Here is a 16,157-nt window from a genome sequence, read left to right as displayed (position 1 = left end):
CAAGATTCTACCAAACTTCCTTTGAATTACATATGTTCTACTAAATATGAGATTTCATTAGGCAATTTCACTGCAAATTATAGTCTTAGAGAATTAGTAACTTGAAGCAGTGAAAGGTTTAGCAATCTGTGAAGAGTTAACCAGTCAGAACGCATCAGAAGTAGGTTTTAAACCCATGACATCTTACTATAGTGGCCAGCTCTCTATCCAGTCTTTCCAAATTGCTAAGACCTACAAGAGTGTTCACTTTGTCTACACAAACTTTGAGAATTTAGGACTACCTCTATACCTTGATGAATTTTAGAATAAGACTTCAGGACAGAGAGCATAATACATACTGAGTACCTAGTTACTATTTTATGAGTGACAAATATGACTCTTACATTGTTTCTCCCCAATTAAATAAAATGTAACTAAGGGAAAAGTGTTATGTCATACTGTGCAGGATAAAATGGTATTCCTAGACTTTCCTAAAAGGTGGAGAGTCAGAAGAAGTAAGCTAAATGCATACAGAACAGTATCTAATTCTCCTCCCAAGTTTGAGATAATCAGGAAAGGTTTCACTGTGGTTGTTTTTAAAAAGAATAAAAGTTCTAATCCCCTCAAAGCTGGAGAGCTGGTACATTGTCTCCAGGCTCATTTCACACCACAGACAACATTGGAAGAGGAACTAATATTATGGGGCAGGGTAAAATTTACATGATAAAGCAAAGAAGAATCATGCACTGTGGGCTTGGATAAAGCCTCTTCTGGGACAGGGATCTCAAGCAAACTAAGTCACATGGTTTAGGCTCTCATTCATTTTTTTGAAAAATTAAAAAGCACCCAAACTACACTATATAATGATTGTAGCAAAACTTCAGTATAATTAGCAATTACATGGTCACATTGAAAACAAAATAAAGATCAGAGTAGTCATATGCTGATATTCCTTCCTCTTTGTGGCACATCAGCAATTAATACGAACTAGACACATAGCCAAAATAACATAGTTTGCAAAACTATTTGATTAGTTAATCTTTATATAGATATATGTAAATATATGCATATATAGATATAGATAGATATCATGGAGAGGAAACAATATTAACATGATACATAATCAATATAATATCAATATTAACATGAATAAAATTAACTCAATCTAATAATGAACAATACCAAAGAAATTATGATTACAAAGTAGTTTTTAAATTAGGAATTTCAAAAAAAACTTTATCTTGATTATTAAAAAATAGTAGAAATGCTAAAAAGATTTTACTACCACATTTTTTCCCTGAAATCATCTCTTAATTATTCTTAACAAAAGGTTCAGAACTTATCAAGTTAAAAAACTATATACTACTTTCTAATGGCATGCTACAAAGAAAATAGCAGTAAAATGGTTTTTATCCTATTTGGTTGTATGTAACGCTTAAGCTAAACAAAAACAGTTAAAGCAACATGAAAAATAAACTTTGAACTACAGCAGCAACTCAAGTAGTTTAAATTATTATTTGAGTAAACATTTTTATTTGGTTATTTCACAGAATACCTTTCCCTGAAATTCTTGTTCCTGATGTCTGCACCGGAGATTCCTGTATTTCTATATCCATTTAGGAATAGGCATGAAAGGGATAGATGAAACAATGATATCAGAAAAAAATATGAAGACAAGCAGCTCTATTCTAAAAGAAATGTAGGAACTGCTAGTACAGTCTATTTGGTTTACTAATTATGAAAGTACTTAAAGAGAAAGATATTTTTAAAACCTCAATGAGACAGTGTACTGATTTTCTCTCACTAACTGCTCTTTAACTTTCTCATTTCTAAAGTTTATGTGCCAATCTACCAACTGGGATGCTTCTTCAAAGATACATAATCACCATTCACATAATTAGTCTGTTACTAATGATATGGTTTTCTTTATTTACTTTTAATCTTGTTTTTTATCTAATTGCACAATCCTAAAAACACTGATTACTCATTAAACGCTGTTCTACAAAGAAACTTGCCACTACAGAAAGAGTAGGGCAAAAAGTAGCAAGCAATTTATCACCTATCTTTCCTCCCATGACCATTGTGGATGTGAATATTAATAATTTGAAGGGAATTTAACTTTCCTAGAAAAAATACAAATTATTTACCTGGCAGATTTTCCCTTCCATGAGGGAAGAACTGTTCTTTTAAATGAAATACATGTAAATAATGAATTGCCACATATACCACATATAAATTCCCAATTATCAAAAGACTAATCTAAACTAAAATGCATTTCACTCTAAAGCTATACTGAATAAAATTTAATTTCAAGAGAATTTATAGCATCCATCAACATTTTTAAAAAGCTATCATGGATATAAATTATCATTGTAATATGGATATATAGGAAATTAAGTTTGGCACAAATCATCTTTTATATTTACTATTATTTATAATACATAAAAACAGTTTAACAACACAAAAGTAAATATATATATATATCTTTGTCTATGAACTTTGGTGACAATTGAGAACATTTTTAATTGTCTCCTATACCCTCCTCCCCCCCAAAATAACATCCCTTTGAATGACATTGAATACCCAAAATTGGTTGTGCAGGCTTTTCATATTCACTGAAGAACTGCACGGTTCTTAATTTTGGCAGAAAAGACTTAGTGTAAATTCCCATAATGCTTACAAAAATGATGTAGGTTTAAATACACATAAGTATGAAATTTTGAAACATTAACTATCACATAATAAGCAATCACTACACCTGTCAAATTAAAGAATGATTTCATAGAATCACATAATTTAGAACAAGAAATCTCAGAAATCATCTAACTGAATTCCTTTATTTTAGAGATGAATAAACAAAGGCCCAGCGGTTAAATGATATTCCCAAGGAGTTTCAGGAAGTCCTAACTCTAAAACTAGTTTTTTTCTCCCACTGCAAAATGATGTGTCTTTAGGAAAAAAAGGTTAAAAACTATTAGCAGTACATATGCTTCACAAAGGCTGAAGTAAACCTGCTGTTAACAATGAATTTTCCCAAATGATGTAGTTGAATTGGATTACCTCTAAAGTAATTTCCAATTCTATAACTGTGTTCTAATAATTTTTCATTAAAGGGAAGATTTTACTACAAAAAAAACAATATCAAGTTGCTAGACATTTCCCTTAGAGAATAAATTCCAATGGTTTTAAATAAGGACAAAAGCAATATGAGGAAAACACTCTAAAAACATTAAAACACAGGAGTTGAACCAAGATGGCAGTGAGCAGTCAAACAGTTGCTTGAGCTTTCCTCAGTTTCCCTTGGAAACAACATAAAATGAAGCCCCTAAACTGATTCTGGAGTGACAGAACCCACAAAAAGATGGAGTAAAACAATTTTCCAGCTTAAGACAACTTGTAAGTATTTCCAGAAAGGTGTGTCTCACTTGAGTAAAAAAGGAGCAAAGCCCAGCACAAAGTTTGGTCAAGCCAGTGAGATGATTTTATTTGCAGCACAGGTCAGCAAGACCTCTCAGTCCTGGCTCAGCAGGCAAGCAGTGAGGTCTCCATGCCCAGTGCAGAAGGCAAATTATGAAGCAGGGAACCCTGGCACAATAGGCATGACTAGGCTGGACCACCACCAGAGCAGTGGGCAAAACATAAGCACCTGAGGTCACAGCATGGAAAGGTAACGACCAGGCCACTGGCCCTCAGCATAAGAAACTTTTTATCCCAGGAGCATAGCTCAACTTTACAAGTCACCAAATAGTCTAAAAGTAAATAAGAAATAATAAAGGGCCCTGATCATAGAAAGCTACTATGTCAACAGGGGAAATCAAACATAAACTCAGGAGAAGACAGTATCAAAATGCCTACATGTGAAGTCTCAAAAGGGAATATGAATTGTTCTCAAGTCCAAAAAGTCCTCTTTGAAGAGGTCAAAAAGGATCTTAAAAATAAAATAAGAGATGCAGAAGAAAAATTGGGAAAAAATAAGTTATACAGAAGAATTATGGAAATCAACAGTTTGGAAAAGGAAGCACAAAATTTGACTGAAGAAAACAACCCCTTAAAAAACAGAATTGATCAAATTAGGGGGAAAAAAAATCCATGGAGGAAAACAACTCCTTTAAAAGTAGATTAGCCAAATACAAAAGGAGATACAAAAGCTAACTGAAGAAAATAATTCTTAAAAATTAGAAGTGGGGGAGAGGAGATCCAAGATGGTGAACAAGGAGCTGCATGAGCTCTCCCACAAATCTCTCCAAACGCCTGGAAAAAAGGATTCTAAACAAATTCTAGAGCAGCAGAACCCACAAAAAGAGAGTGAAACAAATTTCCAGCCCAAGACAACCAGAAGGATCAATAGGAAAGGTCTGTTGTACCAGGCTGAGAGAGGAGCACAGTACAGCACAGGCTGTGCCAGCACAAACTAAGCCCCCGCAAACCCAGAGAAGGCTTCAGGTGACTAAATCACTGGCAGCTGTGATGTCTCCAAACTTCTCAACCCACAAATGCCAAAGACCACTTAGAAGGTCAGTAGAAAAGCTCTGTCTGACCTGGGTGAGAGAGGAGCACAGTACAGCCTGGCCTCAACATAGTTCCAGCCCCAAAAAACAAGGAGCAGGCCCTGGGAATGACTGAATTAGGAGCTGTGGCAGCAGTGGTAGTGGCTGCTTCCAGAGCTCTCAGCTCATAGATGTTAAGGAGATTGAACAACTAGTCAGAAAGAGATGACAGGGGTCTCTTTGCTAACACTGAGGCAGGACTCTATTGCTTTGCCCATACTTGAATCTAGGTCACAGTTCTGGGGCAAGGAGGAAAACTGGCATAGCAGACCTTATGGCAGCAGTGCAGAAGGAACCCTCCTCATAGTTCTAGGGCAGAAAAGAGAGCTTGTGGTCACTCACAGATCGGAGCATAGGCTAGGAGAGGAGCAAACACCTCTCCTATGATCATACCACCTTGGAGGAACTGGTAACTGACAGGTCCTTAGAAGTATCTTGGAAAGCAGCCAATGAGGAGAAGAATGCCTTAAAAAGCAGAACTGGTTAAAAGGAACAGAAAGTCCAAAAGCTCACTGAAGAAAATAATTTCTTAAAAATGAGAATGGAGCAAATAGAAGCTAATGACTCTATGAGAAAGCAAGAAATTACAAAACAAAACTAAAAGGATGAAAAAAAGAAGACAATGTGAAATATCTCACTATAATTTAAAAATTACTGGAGTACCTGAAAGGCATGATAAACAAAAGAGCCTACGCATCATCTTCCAAGAAATTATCAAGGAAAACTGCCCTGATAGTCTAGAACCAGAGGGTAAAACAGAAATTCAAAGAATCCACTGATCACCTTTTTGAGAAAGATATCTCAAAATTAAAATTTCCAAGAATATTGTAGCCAAATTTCAAAGTTCCCAGGTCAAGGAGAAAAGTTTGCAAGCAGACAGAAATAAACAATTCAAATACTGTGGAACCACAATCAGGGTAACACAAGATTTAGCATCTCCTACATTTAGGGTTCAGAGAACTTGAAACATGATATTCTGGAGGTCAAAGGAGTTAGGATTAAAACCAAGAATCACCTAACCAGCAAAACTGAATATAATCCTTTAGGATTGTGTTTGAATCCTATTCTCATCAGATTTGATTCAAAGAGGGAATAATATGCACATTGAGTTGAGTAGAGAAATTTATCTTACCCTGTAGAGAAGTAGGAGGGAAAAAGGGAAAGAAAAGAGACTGATAGAAGGGAGGGGAGACTGAGGGAGGTGGGAGTCAGAAACAAAACTCTTGTGAGGAGGGAAAGAGAGAGAAAAGAATAAAAGGGGAAAAATAGGATAGGGGAAATACACAGTTATCTCAGTAGATGCAAAAAAAGCTTTTGACAAAATACAACACCTATTCCTATTAAAAGCACTAGAGAGCATAGGAATAAACTAAGGTTTCCTTAAAATGATAAGCAGTATTGGTCTAAAACTATCAGCAAGGATTGTATTGTAATGAGGATAAGCTAGAAGCACTTCTAGTAAGATCAGGGGTGAAACAGGGATACCTATTATCGCCACTATTATTCCATATTGTAGTATAAAAGTTAGCTTTAGCAATAAGAGAAGAAAGAGAAATTGAAGGAATTAGAATAGGCAATGACAAAACAAAGCTATTACTCCTTGCAGATGATATGATGGTGTACTTAGCGAACTCTAGAGAATCAAGAAAAGAACTACTTGAAACAACGAATTACTTTAGTGAAGTATCAGGATATAAAATAAACCCACATAAATCATCAGCATTTCTATATATTATCAACAAAGCTTAGCAACAAGAGATAAAAATAGAAATGCCACTTAAAATAATTGTAGACAATATAAAATATTTGAGAGTTTACCTGTCAAGACAAACCCAGAAACTATAAGAAGACAACTACAAAACACTTTTTACACAAAAAAAGTCATATCTATACAATTGGAAAAATATCAATTGCTCAAGGGCAGGCCAAACTAATATAATAAAAATGACAATTATACCTAAATTAATTTACTTATTGAGTGCTATATTAATCAACTACCAAAAACTTATTTGATAGAGCTAGAAAAAAATAAAATTCATCTGGAAGAATAAACGATTGAGAATATCAAGGAAATTAATGAAAAAAAGTACAAAGGAAAGTGGCCTATGCATACCAGATCTAAAATTATATTACAAAATGGCAATCATCAAAAGTATTTGGTATTGCAATTGAGTGAAGTTTTATTTATGATAGAAGGAATTTACAAATTATGAATTAGTTTTGTATGCACTTATGGAGACAAGTGATGTGTTTGAAATGATAAAATGCACAATTAAAGGGGGATTTATCTATTTGTCATGCTATACACTAGTATTTATGTGGCATAAAATATTTTATGAGGGAGGTGGACAACAGATGATGAATACTACTATAGCTTATTAGGTATATTATTCAGAATCTACATTAAAAATGGAAATCAATGATATTAAAATGAATTAGCACAGAAACATAGTTGTTGTCATCTGTTATTCAGTGGTTCATGGTGTTATCCATGATGACTCATGCAGGAAGATGACATTACACAATTAAAATTATGGTTGCACAAAAAGCAAATTGAATATCAATTTTCAGAGGATAGGAAAAAAAAAGACTTTTAGAATCCCATGTTTTGGATCATTATGGTTTTTCTACCATAACCCTGAATCAAAATATACAAGTAACCAGAAGAAATAACAAGGGAGTGCTGAATTGCAGAATATAATAATTTGCCAAAGTACCAGAAAACTCATAAATTTTGTTGTTTTGACAAAGAAATTGAGATTATTCACAATTAATGTATAGAAAGAATGCAAGAAACAATGGCAAGAAAAGCAAGATGTTGGTTCTAGGGAAGTGAAAATAACGACCAGACCCTGGGAAGAGGGCCCTGGCACATTCATTCTTCATAAGAGTCTGGTTCTCTTTGACAATATGATTTATATGGAAATTTATATGCAAAGTGTTCATTATTAGTATAAGTCTAGAAAAGAGGTTCTCATTTTATTATTGCTCTAAGCTTCATCCCAAAATAATGAAGACTGGAGGTTTAGAGTAATCATTCACTGACTCCTCAAGTTCAAAAGAACAAAGAGATCATGAATGTTGTGTCTAATTCTTGGTTAAGCAATGCTGTTACAGCTACACTTACCTATAAATAATAAATTTTATCAATTTTTTGATGAAAAGAAAATATGTTGGAACAAATAAATGCCTTATGGTGAAGGATGAGTATTTGAAGATAAGCATATATATGTATATATTATAAAGCAAATCATTAACATTAACTTTTCTTCTTATTCCTTTCCCTAGTTCCTTTACCCTTTTAAAATTCTAAAATTAACACATATAAGCATACACTATATATTGGGGCTTGTTATACCATTAATGGAATGGGAAGATATTTCCCATCCATAAATAGGTCTATGTAACATGCTTAAGTCACATGGAAGACTGAGTTACATGGGTCTAAGTCACACAGAGCAGGAAGGAGTGGAGCAGAGCTGAGAGGAAGTGAGACAAACAGGCAGAGCTGGGAAAGAGGAAACAAGCAGCTAGCTGAGAGAGAGAGAGACAGAGAGAGAGACAAAGAGAGAGAGAGAGAGAGAGAGAGAGAGAGAGAGAGAGAGAGAGAGAGAGAGAGAGAGAGAGAGATAGAGAGAGTGTTGGTTTGTGAGAAGGCCTGATAATGTGTATAGACCTTTTGATTACTATGTTGGATTTCTTTGTTAGTATGATGGATTTGGCTTTTTGGTGTTTGAATAAATGTCTTGGTTCTGTTTTCAATGAAAAGAGTCTTAAAATTCAAACCTGGAAATAAGCTGGCATATTCATAACTGCCGCTGTGGGTATTGCCTTGGTGATATGTTTCTACAGAAAATGTTATTGATAATATATATTTCATGAAGTCAGTATCTATTCTGATATCTTCTTGGAACATATTTATGAATAGTTCTATCACTAATAAACCATAATCTTTAATTGTCCTTATATTTAATTCAGTATTCTACACTGTAACTTCTTCTTGATTGATAAACTTCATACACACTCCAATTTCAATGAGATTATACTGCATAATTATTTTTATTAAAATTCCTTAGGGATTTGCAAAAGTTTGTGCTTAAAATTTTTATGTGTGGTTAACATGATAAAAATACTACTTACTGAGGAACAGAACTTTTTTTAGTCCTAAATGCCTGTCATAACAATTTCATGTATGTAGCTAGAGATATACTATTTTACAAATGAAGAAATTTAGAAAAAGTGAGGTTCATTCATCACCTGACTAGCTAGAGGATATTAAAGCACGAAAAAAGACATTTTTAGGCAGTAGTAAGATATATACTTAAAATTAAACACTGTTTCTTCAGCCATTGAGATTTCTCATTTCTTTTAAGGAAGGGTTTACATAGCTCATCTCTTTCAGATATATGGTGTAATGTATAAGATAATGTATAATATAATGTTCAATGATAAGACTTTCTTTATAGCCTTGTTAGTATGAACAAGACATCCAAGCTTTCTGTTCCTCAGTTTCATCAAATGGGAGTAAACAGAATACTTACATTACTCTTCTCACAAGGTGAGAATTGGTTTGAAAAAAAAAATCTTATAAATGTGAAATAAATTCATTATTGCAAGCCCAGTTCATTAAGATTCCAAATGGCCCAGCTGGCAGGATTAAATGTTAGGAACTAACTCAGAAAATCTCCTCTCTTCCAAAGTTTAACTGCCTGAATCAGGAGGTTAGAAAGTGTTCCTAGAGTCATGTTGGAAGTGGACATATATGCAAATATCAACCAAAAATCTAGGAACATATATGCATTACCTATCAACTCTCTATTCCCTGGTCCTCCTAACTATTTTGGTTCATGTGGTCTCGTTAGTATCTGTGAAGTGAAAGCTTTATTAACATTTAAAAATTTTGGAAATGTTAAAAATGTATACATTTCCAAAGCTTGGATAAGTGATTTACACAGAATTTCAAAAAATAAAAAGGGCTCTGTTCTCCCATTGTTTTACTGTTCTATCTTTATATATTCAAATATTAGGTCAGTCAGTCTGTCCGTGTGTGTACAGGTGTGACTGTGGACATGCTACAGTTGTAGAAGGCTCTTATATGTATTATTTATTTTTCTCATATTTAAGAATCAGAAATAAATAATATTGCTAAATATAATACATTTTAAAAGTGTTTAAAAGATTTCATATTATTTGGTTAAATAAATTTAGAATAGTGTAGAAATTTTAAAATTGTTATCGTAGCCCACAGGAAGAAAATTTTGGATAAAGCAGATTATAATAATACAAAAGATCTTGAGGCTGTTTTTAGTAAACAGTTTCAGGATAGTGAACCTACAAGGATAATTAAGTAACTAACAAAAAAATAAACCAGTTCCTATCTCTTTAAAGTATAAAATGGAAATAGAAATAAAAAGTATATATGAATTTTAAGATTGCTCTTTCATTATTTTTTAAATTAACTATTTCTTCAGGTTTGTCAGTCCTACCTTGTTGGTCTATGGCAGGTCCACCCAAAGTAAATTCTGGATCGGAAGCCCTCTCTGACTGGCCAGTTTGGGGTGAAAGGGGCTGATTAAGGGCCTTCTGTGTTCCATATTGATTAATCAGTTGGCGATGACTATGTATAAAATAAGATATAAAACATAACAATTCTACATCAGCCAAGATAAAAATTATATGCACCAAATCTTTGTGTATCTCAAACCTTAAATAGTCAGCTCATCAGCAAAAAGTTTTTTTTTATTATTTTGATAGTCTATAGAGCACAACTATCATTCAATCTATACATAATACACTTGTACTAGGAGTCACAGTTATTATAGAATTGTAGAATCAAAGCTCAAAGGTTCTATAAAGGTCATCTACTCCAATCTCTTTATTTTATAGACTAAGTAACTGAGTTCCAGAAAACATAACAGTTGTCCAAGGTAACACAGATAGTGAGAGGCATTATTGCTCTCCAGGTCCTCTGGACTCCAAATTGAGCACTCTTTCCCTTGTACCAAATTGCCTCTCTGCAAATTCTAATGTTGATTATTAGTATTTATGATTTATTCTTTTTAGTTATCACTCATTTGCAGGTGCTGAAGACATAATGCGATTTTCCCCAAAACTAACTTTAGATCTACCACAATTGAGAAGTGTCAGCAAAGGTTAAAAAACAAACAAAAAATGCCTCTCTAAATCAGACATTGTAAGTGAATTATAGAACTTTTGTAAAGATCAAAAAATAAAATGTATGTAAAACTTTGTAAAAAAAATGGCAGCTGTTATCATTATTACTACTTCTGAAAATTCTGATCTCAGAATACCTAACTCTTTACCTTATACCCTGTCTCTTGTTTATTATGTCCTACTTAACTTGGATAGCCTAACTTTACCATTTGCCCAATTTCTTCTTAGTGCTTTTAAGTATACTTGCCAGATCAGTTATGAAAGCCTCAGGTAATCAAAATTGTATGGAGGAAAAGTTCTTTTAAATGCAAATTAGAATTATAATGTTAATACTCACATAGAATGACCACTGACAATAGCATATTCCTCAGCTGTCCATCCATATGTATCTTGGCAAGAGAGATCAATATCATATTCAAGAAGAAGACTGACTATGCCAGTTGGTTCACCACTGACAGCAATCATCAAGGCTGTTCTAGAATAACAAAAAATTCACATTTAAGAATTTAATCAGATTTTTCTTGATATCTTTCAATAAGAGGATGTCTCATGTTCTTTTTTTCAAATTAATTTGTTTGTTTTCAGTTTTCAACAACCACTTCCATAAGTGTTAAATATTCTCCCCCTCCTTCTCACCTCCCTCCCTGGAATGGCATGCAATCTTATATGGGTTCTACACATACATTCTTATTAAACACATTTTTACATTAGTCATGTTGCATAGAAGAATTAAAATGAATGGGAGAAACCATGAGAAAAACCAAACCAAAATAAAACATAACACAAGAGAAAACAGTCTGCTTCATTCTGCATTCCGATTCCATAGTTCTTTCTCTGGATGGGGTTGGCATTTTGCCTCAAGTATCCTTTGGGAATGTTTTAGGCCCTTGCATTGCTGTGAAGGGCTAAGCCTGTCAGAAACATTCCTTGCACACTGTGGCTGTTACCGTGTACAATGTTCTCCTGGTTCTGCTTATTTCACTCAGCATCAATTCATATAAGTCCTTCAGGGCCTTTCTGAAGTCCTCCTATTCATCATTTCTTATAGCACAATACTATTCCATTACATGCATACACCACAACTTGTTCAGCTATTCACCAATCGATGGGCATTCCCTCAATTTCCAATTCTTGACCACCACAAAGGGAGCTGTTATAAATATTTTTGTACATGTGTGATCTTGTCCCATTTTTATAATCTCTTTGGGATATAGTCCTAGAAGTGATATTGCTGGGTCAAAGGGTATGCACATTTTTGTAGCCCTTTGGGCATAGTTCCAAATTGCTCTCCGGGACAGTGTTTGAACTCTCCCACATTTTCTCTAACATTTACCTTCTTCCTGTTTTATCACATTAGCCAATCTGATAGGTGTGATGTGGTACTTCAGAGTTGTTTTGATTTGCATCTCTCTAATCAATAGTGATTTAGAGCATTTTTATATGAATATAGATAACTTTAATTTGTTCATCTGAAAAGTGCCTGTTCACATTCTTTGACAATTTATCAATGGGAAATAACTTCTATTCTTGTAAATTTAACTCAGTTCTCTATATATTTTAGAAATGAGGCCTTTATCACAGACACTAGTTGTAAAACTTCTTTCCCAGTTTTCTGCTTCCCTCCTAATCTTGGTTGCATTGGGTTTGTTTGTGGAAAAACTTTTCAATTTAACGCAACCAAAATTATCCATTTTGCACTTCATAATGTTCTCTATCTCTTCTTTGGTCAAAAATTTCTCCATTCTCCATAAATCTGACAAATACAGTATTCTTTGCTCTCCTAATTTGTTTATAGTATCAGTTTTTATACCCAGATCATGTATCCATTTGGACTAGATTAACAAGTATCTTATAGGAATGTAAACAATTTCCCCATATTGAATAACAAGGTTTTTTTTTCTTCTTTTTTTCAGTTTACCTTTCATTCCTGTCTTGAGAGTTGTATTTGAAGATCAAATTTTCTACTGAGCTTTGGTCTTTTCATCAGGAAAGTCTGGAAATCCCTTATTTCATTGAATGTCCATCTCCTTGCCTGAAATCTTATGTTCAATTTTGCTGGGTAATTGATCCTTGTTTCTAGTGCTTTATGGAATGCCATATTTCAATCTCTCTGATATTTTAATGCAGAAGCTGTAAGGTTCTGTATGATCCTGACTGTAGTTCCTCGAGATCTGAATTGTTTCTTTCTAGAGCCTTACAGTATTATCTCTTTAAGTTGATAGTTTTGGAATTTGGCAACCATATTCCTTGGCGTTTTCAGTTTGGGATCTCTTTCAGGAGGTGATTGGTGAATTCTTATGATGACTATTTTGCCCTCTAGACCTAGGACCTCAGGGCAGTTTTCCTTGATGATTTCTGGGAAGATACTGTCCAGGCTCCACCACCTTGGGGCTCATGATCTCCTGCTTTGCTGAGGTGTGGCTGTCTGGGACAGCTCCAGTCCTGCACTGATCCCCTTCAGCAACAGCAAGAAGGTCTCTCTCTCCTTGATGATTTTCCTAGGCTTTGGAGGTGATCCCACTGTTCCAGGATTTTTCCTGGGGATATATTCTCTGAGTTTTTCAAGGTCCACAAGGTGAAGGTATGAGCACTTACAGATCACTTTGCCATCTTGGCTCCTGGAAGTTCAAGTAAATGACTTACAAATATTTAATCTGCAGGCTGATAGTCTCAGGAATGGCTGCTGTTGTTACTGGAGATCCTGAGCTTCTCTCTCACTCAATTCTGCTAGACTCTCATCCTGTGCTTATATGTTTGAGAATTTTCACTGCTGCTTCTGATTCAGTCTGCCTAGCAGTACCTGATCAGCTTTGATATGGTGGGGTCTGCACTGGTGCAGCCTGTGTACTTTGTGTTCCCCTAGCCCTGTGTTAACAGATCCTTCCCATCAACTTTCTGGGCTGTCTTGGATTGGAAATCTGCCACACTCTATCTCTTAGTGGATTCCCCCACTCTAAAATTTGTCCAGATTCTCTTTTTAGAGGTATTTGAAACAAACTCCTAGAGCTTGCTCTCACTCCACCATCTTGGCTCCACTCTCCAATGTCTCATATTCTTTAGAGTTAATATGTATGTGGAACACAAACACTTTGTGATGGATATGAGTACTTTTATTGCTTATGTGCAGCATGAAAAATGGCAATTAAGACCAGCATGAAAGGTAAGAATGAGAGTGGTTTTTTGTCCCTTTAAAAGTTTTAGCAGGGACTATTAAAATTAAGGCTTTATGACAGACAAGAAGAGAGTATGTCAAAGTCACTTGTGTACAAAAGTTAAGGACTTTCAGAAGGATGATCCACAGAGTTTCCACTTGTTTACTATCCTTCAAAGTAAAATGGAGGCTTTTTGAAAATGATTAAGTTACAAATAATATTGGTAACTCACTCCACTAAATTCCTACTCCAATGTCACTTCATAATGTGGAACTGACCCTTGGTTGAAAAAAAGCTAATCCAGAACAGCCTATTTTATGTCTTAACAAACATGAAAGACATTAAACATGAATATAGCAATGAACTCTGTTGTTTAAGGACAGACTAAAGTAAGTAAAGAGGGGTTCATCACCAGAAAGCTAGCACCACTTGATTTGAGGAAGGTAAATTATAGATCAATTTCCCTAATGACTATCAATGCCAAAACTTTGAACAAAACATTAGCAAAGTGATTGCAGCAATGTAGCACAAGTATTATATACACTATGACCAGAAGGGAGTTATGCCAGGAATTCATGGAGGGTGTAATATTAGGAAAACTATCAATGTAACAGACTACATGATTAAAAAAACAGAAATCACACAAATTTTTCAATGGATTCTGAAAAAAGCTTTTGACACAACACAACACACATTCCTATTAAAAACACTGGAGAACATAGGAATAAAGAAGCATTTCTTAAAATAATAAGCAGGATATATCTAAAACCATCAGGAAGTATTATGTGTAATGGGGGTGGATAAGCTAGAAGCCTTGCCAAGTAGACTGGGGTAAAGCTAGGATGCCCATTATCACTGCTGTTAGTCAATACTGTACTACAGCAATAAGAGAAGAAAAATAAATCGAAGGAATTAGAATAGGCAATGGGGAAATAAATTTATCATTCTTTCCAGATGATAATGGTGGTATACTTAGAAATCCTTAGAGAATCAACTAAACAAATTACTTGAAATAATTAATTTAAGGAAAGTTGCAAGCTATAAGATAAACACACATAAATCATCAGCATTTCTTTATATATATAACCAACAAAGCCCAGCAGCAAGAGCTAGAAAGAGAAATTCCATTCAAAATAAATGTAAACAACACACAATACCTGCAAGCCTACCTGCCAAGTCAAACCCAGGAACTATATGAGCACAGTTACAAAATACTTTTTACACAAATGAAGTCAGATCTAAACAACTGAAAAACATCAATTGCTCATGAGTAGGCTAAGCCACCATTAAAAAAAAAAAGACAATTCTGCCTAAAGTAATGTCTTATTCAGGGTCATAACAATCAAACTACCAAAAAGATCATTTGACAGAACTAGAAGAAAATTGAAAAATTCATTTGGAAGAATAAAAGTTAAGAATATCAAGGGAATTAATGAAAAATATATAAAGGAAGGTGCTGAGAAATATATATAAAGCAGTAATCAACAAAATTATCTGATACAAAACCATCTGGTATCTAAGAGTGGTGAATCAGTGGAATAGATTAGGTATACAAAGCACAGTAGTCAATGACCATAGGAACGCAGTATTTGATAAACCTAAAGATCCCAGCATTTGGGATAAGAATTCATTATCTGACAAAAACTGCTGGACAAACTAGAAAACAACAGGACACAAATCAACATCTCACATACCTATACCAAGATAAGGTCAAAATGGGTGCATGATTTAGAAATAAAGGGTAAGACTATAAACAAATTAGAAGAGCAATGTCAGATCTATGGAGAAGGAAAGAATTCATGACTACAAGAGAAAGAGAGCATTATGAAAAGTAAAATAGATCATTTTGATTATATTAAAAGGCTTTTGTAGAAATAAAACCAATGCAACCAAGAATAGATGGAAAGCAGAAAGCTGGGAAACAATCTTTACAGCAAGTGTCACTGATAAAGGCTTCATTTCTCAAACATATAGAGAATTAAGTCACATTTAGAAGAATACAAGCCATTTCCCAAATGATAAATGGTCAAAGACATGGGCTGTTTTCAGATAAACAAATCAAAGCTGTCGATAGGCATATGAAGAAATGCTCTAAATCACTTTTGATTAGAGAAAAGCAAATTAAAACAATTCTGAGATACCATCTCACATTGATCACATTGGCTACCACGAAAAAAAGGAAAATAATAAATGTTGGGGAGGATGTGGGAAAATGGGGTACTAATGCATTGTTGGTAGAGTTGTGAACTGATCTAACCACTCTGGAGAGTAATTTGGAACTACACTCAAAGAGGAAACAAATCTG

General features: G+C 34.3%; 1 protein-coding gene across 7 annotated transcripts in view; it reads right to left on the bottom strand.

Moving 5' to 3' along the window:
* Positions 1–16,157, bottom strand: part of LOC140533320 (ankyrin repeat domain-containing protein 26-like) — a 100,946-nt gene that overhangs the window by 60,597 nt on the left and 24,192 nt on the right. For 5 of the 7 annotated variants that reach the window (XM_072652916.1, XM_072652920.1, XM_072652919.1 and 2 more), the window contains 3 exons: positions 11,038–11,175; positions 10,013–10,143; positions 1,535–1,585 (listed from right to left, as the gene is read on the bottom strand). In XM_072652916.1, coding sequence (XP_072509017.1) covers positions 1,535–1,585; positions 10,013–10,143; positions 11,038–11,175 — 320 coding nt within the window. Of the gene's footprint in view, positions 1–1,534; positions 1,677–10,012; positions 10,144–11,037; positions 11,176–16,157 lie in introns of those variants that run through there. The other 2 variants (XM_072652918.1, XM_072652923.1) reach the window with 2 other exon arrangements.

The sequence above is a fragment of the Notamacropus eugenii genome, chromosome 3 (assembly GCF_028372415.1).
Source record: "Notamacropus eugenii isolate mMacEug1 chromosome 3, mMacEug1.pri_v2, whole genome shotgun sequence".
In the NCBI taxonomy this organism is placed as follows: Eukaryota; Metazoa; Chordata; class Mammalia; order Diprotodontia; family Macropodidae; genus Notamacropus; species Notamacropus eugenii.
Note: the sequence above shows the minus strand (reverse complement) of the source record. Positions and strands in the feature narration are given on the sequence as shown.